The following is a 16,793-nucleotide window of genomic DNA, read 5'->3' on the forward strand; positions in this document are numbered from 1 at the left end:
GGGCGGGAGGAAGCTGGGCGTTCATTCCTGCCGCTTCTCTTTTCTTGGTGAAGTAGGACTGGGATCACTGTGGAGGCTTGAAGAGAGAAGGGGAAGTAGGAAAGGGGTCCTTTTGGGGTGAGGAAGGAGGATGATTTAGACTGTAGAAAAGCTGAACGGGACACCTTGTCTTCCAGACAGCTGGTTGCAGTGTTAGGGCCAAGGACTAGGAAATAAACTGGCAAATGCAGAGCTGCTCGCTTTGCGGGCAACGGGCTCTCTGGCTGGGTGCTCAGAGGGAGGGAGGAAAGGCGAAGGCAGAAACCGCATCTGGTAGCACAGAGCAGGGATGGAGAAGGTAACCATGACAAACACAAGCCAGGCTGTCACCGACATTCAAAGTCCCCTCCCTCTGCTGGAGAGGAGTATACCCTGTAACTTTCCAAATTCAGCTGCTAGGGCCACCTCCTGGATCCGCTATAAGGCAGACGACGTAGTCCCTGGCTCAGAACTCCCCAGCGAGTCCGGGTCGGGCTGCCCCTGCCTCCATGCTCTGCAGGCATGCTCCTGCCGTTCCCTCTGCCCTTCCCTGCACTGCGTCCTGGACTCTGGTCACAGTCATCGTGTCAGAGAGGCTCCTGCAGACACCCGCGGTCGCCTTTCTCCTTACTCGGCTTTCTTTTTCCTCACTGCGTTTACCAACACATGACGTGTATTCATTGGCTTGATTGTTTTCGCCTACTTTGCTCCACAGGAACCTCAGCTCGTTGAGAGCAGGCACCTGTTCTGTTTCGTTCACTGCTCTGCTCCAGTGCCTAGGAGTAGGGGGTCAATAAACACCAGATGAACAGAAGCCACGGGACAGAATCCTACACCTAGTGTAAGAGCAGGGAACCAAGTTTTGTCACCTAAGGAACCCTGGTTTCAAAGCTCTCGGGGGCAGGGATGAGGAGTTGAAAGTACACAGCCCCTTCTGTAATTTAGGCCTGTGGGGCCTCCATCACCCATCTGCCTGAGGATTGAGCCAAAATGAATTCTTGAGAAGAATCTTCAGCCCTAGCTGTGGGGACGACCTATACCCCAGGCGTGATGGTCTCACCAGGTGGGCCATCCTAGAGGGCATTTTGACTTTCTCAAGAGGTCAACCCTGATCTCAGCTCAGTGGGCTGTTCATTGCATGAGTTTATATTTTACTAGCTGAAAAGAATGCCTGCGCTCCCATTGCTCAGGAGGGTGGGCCCTGAACTCAGTGCTGTTAGACAACAGTGAAGGCTTTACAGGGGAGATGAGAAAGAAGGACGGCCTGAGGTACTATAGCTGGAGTTCCTCTGCAGACTGTCAGACCATCTAGAAAGCGCACCTGCGCTCAGCTAGATCATGCAAGAGGCCAGCCTTCAAACCACACGGTTTTGGCTTTGGAAGAGTTGCCGTTTCAAGGTTTTTGTTCCAACCCTGGGGGGCAGCCTTGAGGGTCACTGGGGCCCCCTCTGCCCCCATGCTCTCAGGACCCCACCGTGCACCCCAGGGCTCAGCCCTCTCTGCGAAGACCGCGAGAGAGGGCCCTCCCCATGTCTGTGTCTCAGTGAGAGCGCCTTCACGGGTGTCAGTGTGCGGGCTTCATCAGCTCTGTTGTCTCCACATCCCTCCTTGGTCCCATCTCCTCAGGAACATTTTAATCTTTTAGTACTGCACATGTTTTTTTGTGAAAGCTGTCTCTCACATTTTTCAGGGAGTGAAGCTGTATACTTCTAAATACATTAATTAGCTGTTCCACAGAAACTCCTTTTAATACCACAAGCTTTCCTATTTATTCATTTTCCATTAGTTTAAAAAAATGTGGTAAAAATAAAATGTACATAACACAAAATCTATCCCTTTGAGGTTCATGGTTTTGTGGCATTTGGTACTCTCTTAGGTAACTTCTGGGTCACCAAGTTGCCAGGGGCCCACGGGTTCCAAAGGCGCGAGGCTGGTGGGCCCCCTCCACGCCTGCAGGCCCCGGCTTCTTCCAGTGGGGTTGTTTGTTTACCCAGAGTCGGTGATATTATTCTCAAACATATTTATGGCAGTTTTACTTTTGCAGTTATGTCATATAATTACTTTGAACAAATGAAATATGAGCATACCAAAAGAGAGCTGTTGTTTTTGTGAAAATTCAGTTGACTTTCAACTTATATGTAATGTGTGAAATTTCTCAGTGTTCTCTGATGAAGCAGCAAGACGTTCCTTTCGGTAAAACCTTCAGGATGGCCCTGAAACAAGAACTGAAAGAACATCTCTTACCTGCCACCTCCCACATCACAGGATCGAGGGCGCCCAGACAGGGACTGGATCTGGGGAGAGACATAGGAAGCCAAATTCAAGTTTTTAAAAACAGTCATTGCAGGTATCCTGGGGCTCCAGTCAGTGCGAGTGGAGAGCCAGCATAGAAACAGCATCCTTACAAAGCAGCAGTTTAAGTTTTGATTAGACTTTTCCAGGCATAAGGGAGGCATGATACTAATAAATTTTCTTAATTTGATCCTTCTAGATGATTCTCTTCTAAATGAATTATTTTCTTGTAAAAGGCCAATATGCGTCCCATAGAGCTTTTAAATAAACATTCATTTTCTAACGAGCCTCAGAGGAACAGGAGAAAAAAGAGACATGAACTAGAGTGAAGAAACAGGAAATTAACATCTGAAGAAAAGAAATATTTCAACTAAAATCTAACTCGGGGGGGATTTCTCTTTTTTTCCCTTGTTTTTTAAAATCTACTTTATTTCTTTGGCAGTGCTGGGTCTTAGTTACGGCTCACAGCCTCTTCAATCCCAGCTGTGGCATGGGGGGCCTTTCAGTTGCGGCTTGAGAACTCTTAGCTGCAGCACGTGGGACCTAGTGCCCTGACCAGGGATGGAAGTCGGGGGTGCCCTGCATTGGGAGCGGGCAGTCTCAGCCACTGGACCACCAGGGATGTCCCTAGAGGGTATTTTCATTTTGTTTATTGTCCCATCCCTGCACCTCAATGTCTGGCAACAGGTACTCAATATATACTGGGTTGGCCAAAAAGTTTGTTTAGGTTTTTTTTCCTAAGATGTTACAGGAAACCAAACGAACTTTTTGGTCAACCTAATACATGCTTAAAAAAAAAAAAAAAAGGAATGAACCTATTGACTCATCTCTTCTCACAGAAGTGATTTATGGAGAACTGCAAATCTGTAACAGCTAGGGGAGATGAGGGGAGTTCCCTGGCAGTCCAATACTTAGGACTCAGTGCTTTCAATGCCTTGGTCCTGAGTTCAATCCCTGGTCAGGGAACTAAGATCCTGCAAGCCATGCGGCACAGCAGAGAAAAAAAGAACTGATAGAGATGAACACCGCTTTCCCTAGAAAGTACCTCTTCCCTGGTGCTCAGAGAAGACTGGCTGCCTCTGACCCCTCTGTGGGGAAGATACAGCTGTCCTCTGACAAAGGCCTCCAAGACCACTGGCGCCTCCCGTGGAAAAGGACAGTGGGCTTCTCCTGTGTCTAAGTATGTGAACTTTTACATCTCTTTGCCCCCAGAAGACTGAATATCAAAACACCTTGCTTTTACAAAAGGCCTTTCCAGCCCACCCTAATGCTAATGATGACTTTGGTAGACGTGGCAGAAGAAATTGGCCCACAGGACACCTGCCCAGGCGGCAATGACCACAGCACTGAACCGCCAGGGAGTGCCCCTCATCCCACTCAGCTCTGATGCACTTGCAGTTCTCCATTAATCATTTCTGGGAGAAGAGCTGAGTCAATAGGTTCATTCCCTTTTTTATTATTATTTTTTAGCATATATGTATGTGTATATATATATATACACACATATATATATACGGTTGGCCAAAAAGTTCATTTGGTTTCCTTTGGCTCAGAGCTGGGCGCACGCGTTGTTTTCTTTCAGAGGTAGCAGATTCTGTATGGAAGAAAGCCTGACTTGGGTACCATGGGACCCCCCTCTCTTCCACAGCAGGTGGGTTAACAGAGAGGGAGCCGGGGTGGAGACAGGGACAAGTACTCAAAGGCTCTTAGAAACTGTTAAACAGAGGACTTCTTTCCGACTTCCAGGTGACTCAGGTCAAATGGGTTTCACTAAAGCAAGGAGTTATCTGGTGAACCAGCCATTATGGACAGAAGCTAGTGACTGGCAGCTGGTGCTGGCTACAAAACAGAAAAATCTGCCTCTGACTTGTAACTGGGTTTCAGCACTTCCTATAATATGAAAGAGATAGGAGGGACCAACCAGTCTTTCTGAAAGAGGGAATTCATATGGGAACTAGAAAGTTAAGAGATGGTTATGCTAACCCATCGATACAATTATGCTTGTTTTATTTGAACCATCATCCCCTAGTATATTCTTCTATCTTTGTCGCCAGACTTCTGCTCTGCTTTTTCCCCCCCAAATCCCCTGTGGGATTTGACACTGACCTCTGGAGGGCAAACATTCAGTGACAACAAGGACAGCTGTCCACCTACCTCCTTGGTCTCCCACAGCTGCTTCGGGAGTGGCTTGGGGACGCTCAGCAGGTTCTCCTCCCTCAGCGGGCCAGGGAAAGACGCCACTGAAGGGGAGAAGCAGCAGCCGCTGCGTTAGAAGGCCCCCCACTGCAACCCCCACCTCTGGCCCAGCAAGTGGCCTTTGTGGAAGCAGCTGAGTTAGCATATATTGACTGTCTACTACAGACGGTGTTTTGAGTATTGCTGTGGGGGATGCATGGGTGAGGCGTGAATTCAGCCCCTGAGGCTTTCGTACCCTACACGTGGGAAAGGGTGGCACGTGGATACCCATGTCTGGAAAGAGGACTGGGGGAGGCCCAAAAGGTCAAAGGGCTCCAGCCTTTTGGGGACACAGGAAACGGCCATCCCCAGAGAGACAGCAATATGAACGAAGGCTGAGAGTGGAGGTGATGGACAGCCACTGAGTATATAAAGGAGAAGGGTGGGAAGGTCAAGGTCAGGTCAGGGAGGGCCTTGCAAACCTGGCGAGGAGAGGATGGAAGAAAAGGAATGAGGAGGGACCCACAAAAATCCAGGAGAGAGGGAATGAGGAAGGTAACAAAGAGAGAAGAGGAATATTCCATGGAAGACAAGGTGGCAGTGAAGATGCCTGGTCCTGGGCTGGGTGTGGGGCAGAAAGAGGAGTTGAGAACCCAGAGGGATGAGGAAATCTCCTTCTCCAGGGGATCTCCCTGCCCCAGGGATGTAACCCAGGTCTCCTGCATTTCAGCTGGATTCTTTACCATCTGAGTCACCAGGGAAGCCCCTGAAAGATAACATCAGATGACAGGAAAAGTTGCAAGGGATGCGTGAGATGACTTAAGGCTACTTCTCATGACAGTCTGGTCACAAGAATATGGCTGGAATGGACTCCAGCACCGTAAAGGGGATTGTTTCCTTGGAGAAGCTCATTGCTTTTTGTCACTTCATATCCAAGACTGGTTGTAATTCTTCAAAGAACTCACTGGGAATGCAAACAACCTTGCAGCCATCTCTCTATTTCTGTCCTAGTGGATTAGATATTTATTGCTGTTTCAACTTTTCATGACTTTACTCCTGGCCTGAGATGGCCTTCCCAGAAAGGAGCATATATGATGATGAAAGAGATTTGCTTCTGGCACAGGAAGCTCCTCATTTATCACAGTCCCTGTAAGTCCTGACCCCTGCAGTGTATAAACCTAATTTAGTTGTTCACTTTCAGATTATAAAAATTAAATTTCAGATTATAAAATTTTAGGGAAAAGAAAACAGTGCCTGGTACTGAATGAATAAATGAGCTGTGTCAGGCCTTCATCTGTCAATAGCTTCCAGAGTCATTTAGTAGATCCCCAACATTAATCAGCTTTATGAAACTCATTATCTTCTGTAAGGTTTGCAATTTCATTTTGCAATCACTTCGCATTTTCCTCACATTATTTATATCTGTCGATTACTGGCTCACAAAACTTTCTAAACAGGCTGAGAAAGACAGCTGAGGAAGGATGGATATTGGAAAAACCAATGGCTTAAGTGTCTAATCACTATTCTCATGTGATCACAACTTGCTCCCCTGTACAGCCCTATGACTGTGGGACCATGGGGACCCAGATGACAAGGAGCCTTTGTAGTCTAACCACACATTTCCCTTCTCGTGGCCTTGATCAGGGCTGGCCTTAATTTTGTAGAGCCTCTCAGAAAAGTAAACAAGTCAGCAGTTGGCAGCATTTTTTGGGAAGTCCAGAAAACCTGAGTATTAACTAGATCAGATGTTAAGAGGGGGTTATGCATACTACAGTCAGCATCCCACTCAGCACAGGTAGGTGAAATCAGTTCATTACCTTCCCCATGCACGTCATTCTCACCATCACAGAAACCTAGTGGGAAAGAAAAAACACTGTTATGCGGTGCTTTCACCTTTATTTATTCATGAATTAGTAAATCTTTCTGATTCAAATAGAATTTTGAAAATTCCAAGACAATTGTGGTATAGTGATGTTCACTCAGAGGGCATCAGCATTTATAGTAAACTTAAAATAGATAGAGCTAACTTCCAACCAGTCCATTCTAAAGGAGATCAGTCCTGGGTGTTCTTTGGAAGGAATGATGCTAAAGTTGAAACTCCAGTACTTTGGCCACCTCATGCGAAGAGTTGACTCATTGGAAAAGACTCTGATGCTGGGAGGGATTGGGGGCAGGAGGAGAAGGGGACGACAGAGGATGAGATGGCTAGATGACATCACCGACTCGATGGACTTGAGTTTGAGTGAACTCTGGGAGTTGGTGATGGACAGGGAAGCCTGGCGTGCTGCGATTCATGGGTCACAGAGTCAGACATGACTGAGCGACGAACTGAACTGAACTGAAGTCTAAGGTTGGTGCCTATCTACTTTTCTTTAAAATTATCTCCGTCTTTAAAATCTTTTACTGCCTCTGTCCTGAAAGAAGAACAGTTTACAAAGTCTGAGAACCTCTAACCAAATCACAAAGGAAAGAAAGAAGTAATATAGAGAGTGAAGTAAAAAGGCACAAAGTGTTAGTCGCTAGTTGGGTCCGATTCTTTGTAACCCCATGGACTGTAGCTCACCAGGATCTCCTGTCCATGGGATTTCCCAGGCAAGAATACTGGAGAGGGTTGCCATTTCCTCCTCCAGGGGAGCTTCCCAATCCAGGGATTGAACCCACGTCTCCTGCAGCTCCTGCACTGGCAGGTGGGTTCTTTACCACTGAGCCAGCTAGGAAGTCTATACACATACGTGTATCCCCTCTGTTTTGGAGAGACTGTTCTTGCAGCGGAATGTGAGGTAGATTGAAAGGAGAAAGTCTGAAGGCGGGAAGACCAAGTGAAAAGCCTCCGTAACAGTCCAGACAAGAAGGAAATAAGTGGGGTATTTACTGGCAGCGAGGACAGAAAAGAGGCGGCGGATTTGAGATACACAGCAGGCGTGGAATGAACAGGACTTGGCTACTCAATGGGTGTGAGGGGTGTGGGAATGAGAGTAATTAAAGACAATTAACTCCTGGCTCAGAGTTTCGGTAACTAGAAGGATGATGGTGGCAATAACCAATGTGTTAGCACCAAGTTAATATATAACCAAAATATGTGAGAAATGGAATGTTTCCTGCCGTATCAGTAAACAAAGGCTGTCACAGTCACCAGCGATTGCAGCCACCAGGGAACTCAGGAAGGAAAAAACACCTCCATCTACCAGCCATCAGACTACAGCCACTCCCCATGGTGAGCCCTGAGGAAATTCGGGATGTGAAAACACAGGGCACTGGCCCCGGCAGCTGAGCTGCATATGACAGGAAGGATTTCAGGGAGCCTGGATGCTTGCACCTTCCCATACACAGGTTATCTGGTTTTCTTTAATTAACCACAATCTTTTGATGTTCAGACTACCTGCCCTTTGTTGCAAAACTCCTATATATCCTGGCTCCTTCTGTCACCTCCTCAGAACAGTCTCTCAGAGCTATCTGAAATGCCATCTCCCGGCTGCAGTCCTCATTTTGCCCAAATAAAACTTAACTCACAGCTCTCACGTTGTATAGCTTTTTTTTTCAACATATCCAAGCCTGGATTTTTACTACTGGATGAAAAATATCAGATGATACAACTATAAATAAAGGGATAAAAATAAAAGGGAACGAGTTGTGAGTGGGTATCCAGAAGCAGGGGAAACATGGAGCAGCCCTGCAGGGGACAAGCAGCCACAACCAAGGCTCACGTGTGTTCCAAGAAACCTCGCGGACTAGGAGCCGCCAGGGGCTGACCTCCTGAACGTAACTGAGGCCGCCTTCCCTCTCCCCACCCTCATGTCTGACCAATCTAGAACGCCTCCCAGCACAGCCTGGATCTGCGGAACAGAGGTGGAGGCAGGGGGCAGAGTACTTAACCGCAGTGTCTCTCTCAGGAGACCTCCCCATTCTGGGTCCTCCTGCCACCTGCGTGACACTTCTGCCGCCTCTTTAGATCTCCGACGCCTTTGCCATCCCCCTCTCCCTCCCATCTGTGCAACCAAGGCTCACCTCTCTCTCTCGTTTGTTTAGTCACTCAGTTGTGTCTGACTCTTTGCGACTCCATGGAATATATAGCCCACCAGGCTCCTCTGTCCATGGGATTTCCCAGGCGAGAATATACTGGAGTGGGGTGCCACTTCCTTCTCCAACAGGCTCATTTCTTTCAGGGCTATTTGCATTTTAAGCCTTCATGGTGCTGGTCAAAGGTATAGTATTACCTGTGGTAAGATCACTGGGGTTCAAGGCAGATCTCCTTCCCTGGGAAGGAGCTCAGGGCTGTGTTTCTTAAGGCTGGTGAGACTCAGCCTCTACAGCTCTGGGTGCTAAGAAGACAACCATCATGCCTTGCTCTGCCCTTAGCTCTAGACTGCTACTTGAAAGGGCAAGGACCACCCTGGCCCCTTACTCCACTCGCTAGTGATGAGCAGAGGTGGGTTAGGTACAGTCCTAGTCTACAGGGCAATAGGCAAGTGTCACAGAGTGCCATCAGGCTTACCCATTCAGGGGGTATATGTGTGTGTGTGTGTGCGTGCATGTGAGTATGAAATGATAATTAAACTGCACATGCTGCTAAGTTCTGGATAATTAAACAAGAAGAGAGAAATTATAAAAATCTTGCTTGGTTTCATAAAAGTCTATTTCTCTCATTTCCATCAACTCCTCACGATGGATGCCTTGTCACGCAAATTGAATAACCATTATGAGAATTACTAACCATGTATCAGCCTAATGACTGTGTCTTCTTGGGACACAAACTTTTGCTCATGAATGTATCACAGCTTTCTGCTCATGTAGTTAAGCTGTCAGCAGATGCTCCCTTATGATCTACTCAGAACCAAAAAAAATAGTGGGAACATTAATTGAAGCTACATCACTATGGTCAGGAAAGATTCCCAGGGAAAAGGCAGTTCTTGCTCTCTGCTTGTGGAGTCTAATTCCCAGCTTCAATTATAATTTTTCCCATCACTTTTAAAATCTTTACTTTATTTGGTAGCTCCTATAATAAGAAATACCTTTTTGCAAAGCTAGTCGATATTTTTAAAAATCTGAAAGGAAAGCAAATGAGAAACTTTCATGAATGACAGGGGGAGAGGGGAAAGACAAGAAACTATTTAAAATAGCTCCCACCAACAGATAGAATTCTCCAGAAATAATTCCTATCCTTGGAGACTTGAATAATATTTTAAACACACTGGCTTTCCCATGTAAACACAGCCATATTTGGATGTGTTTCTGAGTTCTGCTGTACTTCCAAGGCAACTGAAGCAGGGACACGGTTCAGACGTCCAGGCTGGAGGTCGGCCTGCCTTCCACAGTTGTCAGATACCGGGGTACAAACACGGCAGGCTCGAGCTGCTGATGTGAAAAGTAGGGACCCTGGGACTCTGCTCCAGGGTTTCCTTCTTTCTTTCTGCTTTCCGCACGGCTCCGCTGTAGGATCAACACTGACACTCCGTTGCTTTTCTTATTTGTCCTCACTCACGCCTTCTGACACTTCGCACCTCTTCCCTTGCAGGCAACATCACTCTTAGGGTAAATACTTCACTTGATTAATCACTTGCTTTAGCTATTTTTCTTCCTCTCTGCATGCAGGCCTCAAAGTCCTGTTACTTAGGATTTCCTTGTTCTCTCTAGGCCTTTAGCCCTTTCTAGAGAAGCACACACTTTGAACAGAGGGCAACACGGACGCAGGAATGGCAGAGGCAGAAAGGCAGCTCTTTCTCGGGAATTCCAGATTGAAGTCTATCAGTCTGGTTCCCTCCCAATCCAGGGAGACTAAGACCTTGCTGCACCTTTTTTAGGCTTATATATTCTCCCCCTCTTTTTCATTTTTATTTTTTTGACCATGCCATGTGTCAGACATGTAGCCTGCCAGGCTCCTCCATCCATGGGATTCTCCAGGCAAGAATACTGGAGTGGGTTGCCATTTCCTCCTCCAGGGGATCTTCCCAACCCAGGGATCAAGCCCACGCCTCCTGTATCTCTATATCACAGATGGATTCTTTACTGCTGAGCCATTGGGCAAGCCCTAAGCACACATTCTGCTTTTTTTGACCATGCCAAGCAGTGGGCGTGTGGGATCTTAGTTCTCCGACCAGGGATTGAACCTATACCCCCTGCACTGGAAGTGTGGAGTCTTAACCTCTGGACCACCAGGGAAGTCCATAGGCTTATATATCCCTACGCACTACTTGTAACTACCGATGCGGAAGCTAAACTACTCCAGCTTCCCATAGGTCCTACTCCTCTAAGTGGTGAGTGGTGGAACCACATCCAGCTTCAACACAGCTGCCAGCTTCACTCTCACAGCCCCCTGTGTGCACACAAAGCTTGACGGCCCCATCCTGTCCTCAAGCAGCTCATACTTGACAAAACTGCTTGGGTAAATGGAGCATCTCTGAACTGCATCAAGGGAACAAATACAGCATTATCACAACACGTACCGGGATGATTAAACCCCATCCCTACTGTATGCAAGGAAATAAGACCAGAATGGATTCCTCAGAAGGTATAGGGACTACTCAGGCTTTAAACTATCTAAAAAGTAAAAGAAACTAAAGGCTAGTATTATCTTGGCCAAAGATGTATTTATTCTCGTTTTCAGACCAAACACACAGCTCTGTTTGTGGACAACGGTCAGTGTGCACATGGAATGGCTGTTTCAGGACCCTTGTTCCTGCTAGATAATAAACCCCAGAAAGGCAGGCTTGGACGGCATCTTACTGAACCAAACGTGATTCAGGTGCAGCTTAGTCAGTGACTAGAGTGTGCTCTGTATGCATAAGCCACCAAGTAATTCCTCCTCACTCTCCATCACTGAGGGCTCCTCCATGCCTGACTCTGTGTGGAAGATAAGACCATTAACACACCGACTGCAGGAACTCTACTGGAAGCAGCCCCTCACACAGCTGCTTCACGTGGGGTTCCTGTAAGAGCTTCCCCGGCAAGACCCTTCGTGGGGGTTGCTCTGCTGCCCTCAAGAATAAAAACCTCTATGATCCAGAGTTGCTATGCACCAAATTTTGATGCCTTTTAAATACCTTGATGCCTGTTGCACTAGAAATGCTTTCCTATTTAAAATAAAAGTTATTTTTTTTTTAAAAAAAAGAGCAATCTACTTGGAGCGGAAGAGAAGCACACCCATGGGAGAGGCAGTCAGTGGCACGATAGCCATCTACAGGGAGGGGCTCCAGGATTTTGGAAGGACATGGCGGGTTCTGGGCTGGCAAAGGGAGGAAGGGTAAGGATGGCTCTGCAGACATGAGGACAAAGCTGAGGGTGCTGGCCAGCTGAGTCAGGAGTGAGTTAAGAGAGGACAAGATGGCAGCAGGATGAAGCAGTTCTGGAACCCAAAGCAGTTCACAGACTTGGGGGGGGAAGGGTTGGTGAGTAAGGAGAAAAGGGAGTGAGGTGGGCACAGGCTGCCTGATCCTGGGGTCCCTATCGTCCCAAACTGGGAGATGTGGATTCTCTCCTAGAGGTGGGGGAGTGGCACTGTGACTGGAATCTGATCAGATTTGGGTCATTCTGGAAGCAGATGGCATGACTCTTTCCCCCACTCCTGGTCACCCTGGGGAGGCGGGACAACGACCTACAGCAAAGTGGGCAACAGGTGAGCTCCCGCTCCTCTGGCCCCGGGCTGCTGGCCACTGGGGGAGTCAGCGTCCCTCTGGGGTTTGGTCTGAATAGACATGGCCCCCCAGAAAGAAGCCACTTCCTCTTATCAGGGGGAAAGGCGGCATCCACCTCCCTGTGTCACTTCTGCTTTTATTTCTGTTTGTCCAGATCCTGGGTGGAAAAAGGGCTTTCAGACAACCCGACATTAGACTGGATTGGGAAGACAGGAGATTGCAAATAAGGGGACCAGTTAGAAAGTTGCTACGAGTCCCCATAAAACCGATGAGGACCTTAAAATGGGAGAGTGTGCAGGAAAGTCTGAGGGCCGAGACACGCCAAGGAGAACCTGCAGAGGAAGAGGCGGGAGGGAAGGTCCACTCTCATCTCATCACGAGCACACACACACCTCCCCGGCCAGGAGTTGCTCCCCGGGGAAGACGAGCCAAGGAAAGGCACACGGTGTAAGCTTTTCTCTCCCCCCCACTCCCCGAGGACAGAACAAGACGGTACAGAAGTGGCTGGCCTCCGGCCTACGTGTCTTACCCACATACGAGGCAGGCCAGGCCGACTGGCCCCCTCCTCCATAGGGGTCCTGGGGCTTGGTACTCAGAGCGCTGGTGTGAAGAGCAGAGTCAGAATTGGTCCTAAGAGGGAGGGGTGGGAGAGAGAGTCTGGCTGAAAAACCCATTTTTCCTTAGTGAAAATGCAATATTCTTTCCTGAAAATTACCAATGGGAGAGAAAGCAAGAATAACAGATTTACAATCATCCATAAAATTAGGGGTTTGGACCTACCTGCAGTCCCTTACAACAACATCAGCCTCTGAGGATGACCCACACCCAGAAGACAGCAATTTGTACTTGTGAGATCTCACACTTTGAAGCTAGTGGCGTAACGATATGGTTCAACAAGGAAGACACTGGATTCACGGCTTTCTTTAAGAAACGTTCCATCTTTCCTCACAACTCAGAAGATGGCTGTGGCCAATATAGTCTCTGCAGCTGGGCTAGATCTTCTCCATCTGGGAATAATTCCTCCCCCAGGAAGGATCACCAAAGCAGTGGCTTTCCAGCCCTTGCAGGAAGAATGCAAGGTCAGGACGATTTTCAGAATAACCCTAACGTGTTCTCTGCCCTTTCACTCTTGCCCTCATGAGCACAGTAGCTTTCCAGAGCCTTGTGACACGCAATGTCAATGCAGATTGAACGCACAAGCAGAGGATCGAGCTGTCTTCAAGAGATACATAAAAGGGACAATGCCTCTCTTCTCAGTGATTTAGTTTGTTTCAGAAAATATAACTGTGCTTACAAAAATATGATTTATGTTGACATAAATGAGTTTATTTATGAGCAATGAGTTTATTACTGCTATTTCTAAGTGTATTAATAAGTATCTTCTATAAACCTCTCAATTTAATTTCCAATATCAATAGCTAAATACAAACAAATGTACCCACAAGAATAAATACTGTTTGAGGGCCTCAATGGTTTTTAAGATTGTGACAGAACTGTATGACAAAAATTGGGGGGAGTGTGGAACTATAGCAAATTTCTGAGATTCTCCCAGACAGTTGCAGTTTACATGCAGCTTTGACTCCAAGAGATATTATTTACTTGTCCCATCAAGGGTCAAACTGCCAAAAAAGAACTTGTGTGAGGCTTCAAATTAGCCTAAAATGCTTCTCTGTGGGCTATTTCGGGTGATGGCCTTCTGCAGCCACTAAGCCCTGTGGCTGGACTGTGCACCATGGCTGGGCTGGGTTTACACAAAGGATAGGCAGTTCAGAACCAGGATGAAGCAGCAGCAAAAGCAAGGAATCTGGGACTGGGGAGCCTTGGGTTCAGATTCAAAGAGACTCAAGAGAATATCAATCAAATGCAGAGAGACAACTGGGGAGATGTGAATACAGACTGGGTATTAGATAATATTAGGAATTATTGTTAATTTTGTTAAGTGGAATAATGGCATTGCAGTTATGTTGTTGTTGTTGTTTAAAGGTTCCTATCAGCCTTATAGTGTTAGAGATATTTGCAGGTGAAATACTCTATCTGGCTGGTGGTGGGATAAGGGTGGGAAGGGCAGGGGATAGGGTAGACATAGAAGCTAAAAGATGGGCACACGGAATTCTTGTAACACTTTTCCCTTTTGTGTATGTTAAAATTTTGCACTAAAAAAAATTTTTTTTTAATCCCAGTTCCAGCACATATTAGCTAAGTGACCTTGGACAAGTCATTTGTAACTACTTAGAACAGAAAGTCATACTCATTCTTGTAGAATGTGGTCAGGATTGAACAAAATGACCTAAACACTGGGGTCAAGCTTGAAGTTCAAATCGGTTATTGAATGCTTATGCTTCCTTGTGTTTCTTATGTATCTTATTTAATCCTTGCAACCATCCCTTGATGTAGGTACTGTTATCTTCCTTTTTCCAGATGAGTAAAGTGAGACACAGAGAAGCTATGCAACTTGCTCAAGGACACAGAGTAGGAGGCAAACTCTGTCATTCACTCAGACGTCATGTTTTCACAGCTACGTTGTCCTGAGCAGGTGTTGGCTACATGGTGGGAGATTCAGGTTGGTTTTTTTTTTTTTAATACTTTGTATAAACACAACCCATCGATATAAGCGTACTCTGGCAAACAAATGATAGATTAAAAAGCAGCAGGACCATCAAGGTGATTTGCCTTCTTTAAAGTTTATTTCTACTAGAAAACAAGCTATGTACCTGTTTAGTGCAGATGTTAGCCTGAACCCAGGGTGCTTCTCTTCCTTCCAAGGAGGCTGCTGCCTTTAAAAACCAGAATAACATAAAAAGAAAAGAAGTTCAGTCCACAAGGAGCAAGGGAAACCTCAGGCCTGGGTTTGAGAACCGGCCCTTCTACTCACCCAGCTGCACAGCTGATCTCTCCAGGTCCTGTGATTTCTGACTTCTATGATAAAAACTATCAGAAACTCGTGCGAATAGGGTGAGCAAATGAGCCAGCTGGGCATGCAAGGAGGTTTTTGGTCTTTTTTTTTCAACGACAAACAAGCACTTTTGAATGCCTTTCGAAATATTTCAGATCCATGACCAACTCCTCTCTGGGGATGTGAGGTCTTATTCCAGATGTGTGAAAAACTACCCCTCATCAAATACCCCGAGTGTGTGCATAGGGGATGCCTGGCAAACCCTGATACAGAATTGCTGCACTCCTCTACAGAGTTCCATAAAGAGGAACATAACTGCTACAGTAATCCAATGTTTGAAAATATTAATCTAACTAATCCTCATGCTCTAGAAAGCATAGGAAATTTTTCTCTTAAATACAAATTTTTTACAATCTCAAATTGGAAATATCTTTTTATAATTTAATTAAAGAATCTGCCTGCAATGAGGGAGAGCCAGGTTTGGTCCCTGGGTCAGGAAGATCCCCTGGAGAAGGGAATGGCTACCCACTCCAGTATCCTCGCCTGGGGAATCCCCACGGACAGAGGCACCATGGACTGCCTAACGCTTTTAAGATTTAAAATAAGATACTGTGTTTATTCTACAATCATGGATCCCAAGATTCTTAAGGGTTGCTGAAAATCTACTTGCAGTAGGGGCCCACTGTTACCCTCTTCATACCTGCCTTTCCCAGGTCCTGACTACATTATCCACAGCAAGTGCTGTCAGTATTTGCCCCAAGAATAGATGGAGAATAGACTTCAATCCAGGGAGCTAGAAGCTTTCAACATGTCCATTTCAAACGCCTCTTAAATCTGACCAGGCGATCTGAAAATGGTATCTTGCATCCACTGGATGTAAGAATGTGTTCAGTTAGCTCTATATTCTGTCCCCTTCAGTACTATTCCAAAAAATACTCAATTTGGGGGTACATATTCTCTACATATAAAAATACTCAGAGACCCTAAATAAAATCCACTATGCAAATTAGTTTTAGGAGCTTACTATCGCCTCTATTTCTTCCAGCAGCTTACCATGACACCTTTATATATTTAAATATAATACCAAGTCAGACTATTATATTGGTCAATGTATTCTGAATGTGTTTCTATTTGGTCTTTAAAATGAAGACTCAGATTGATTTAAATAACTTTTAATTTTAGACTTTCATATAAGCCTATGATTATTATGTGGAGAGATTTAAGTTTTATAAGTGAAAACAAGAGTCTGTGCTTTAGATTAGAAATTTCTAAAATGACATCTGAGGTGGGTAAAATAAAGTGAGACTGTTCAAGCACAGCACATGCCCATCATATCTTTGAAAATATGACTTGCTTACCTGGGCCAACTTTCATCCAAGGGCTGTGAGGCGTAATTTGCTCCAAGCGTGCTACCATCGAAGTAGAAATTTCAATCAAGGAAAACTCAGACGAAGGGGAAGCTGAGGCAGAACTGAGCGGCTGGAGTTGTGCGGAGTTCAGCTGCTGAGTTTTCAGTCTGTGTCTTTATCTCTATACCCGACAGCTCTTCCTCCTACTTTGGCTTATCAACTTCCCCTGGAAAAGTTCATTCCCCTATCTCCTAACCAGCACCATCTTTGCATGATTCATGTGGGGTGTTTCTTTCTTTCTTTTTTGCGTGCCCAACCTCTTTTACTTTCAAGACCTGCCTGCACCCCCACCCGAAACCTGGTTTGGCTGTCACTCTGTGTAGGCCTCCCTGTCCCACAGAATGTACCCACACCCGGCATTTCCATTCAACGTCACTT

At 46.3% G+C, this 16,793-nt stretch overlaps 1 protein-coding gene across 3 annotated transcripts in view; it reads right to left on the bottom strand.

Annotated features, from left to right (window-relative positions):
• CRTC3 (CREB regulated transcription coactivator 3) overlaps positions 1–16,793 on the bottom strand; it is a 96,719-nt gene that overhangs the window by 17,846 nt on the left and 62,080 nt on the right. For all 3 annotated transcript variants that reach the window (XM_052659675.1, XM_052659674.1, XM_052659673.1), the window contains exons 4-9: positions 16,365–16,426; positions 14,825–14,887; positions 12,643–12,743; positions 6,303–6,338; positions 4,465–4,550; positions 2,263–2,312 (exon numbers count right to left, since the gene is read on the bottom strand). In XM_052659675.1, coding sequence (XP_052515635.1) covers positions 2,263–2,312; positions 4,465–4,550; positions 6,303–6,338; positions 12,643–12,743; positions 14,825–14,887; positions 16,365–16,426 — 398 coding nt within the window. The remainder of the gene's footprint in view (positions 1–2,262; positions 2,313–4,464; positions 4,551–6,302; positions 6,339–12,642; positions 12,744–14,824; positions 14,888–16,364; positions 16,427–16,793) is intronic.

The sequence above is a fragment of the Budorcas taxicolor genome, chromosome 21, assembly GCF_023091745.1.
Source record: "Budorcas taxicolor isolate Tak-1 chromosome 21, Takin1.1, whole genome shotgun sequence".
NCBI lineage: Eukaryota > Metazoa > Chordata > Mammalia > Artiodactyla > Bovidae > Budorcas > Budorcas taxicolor.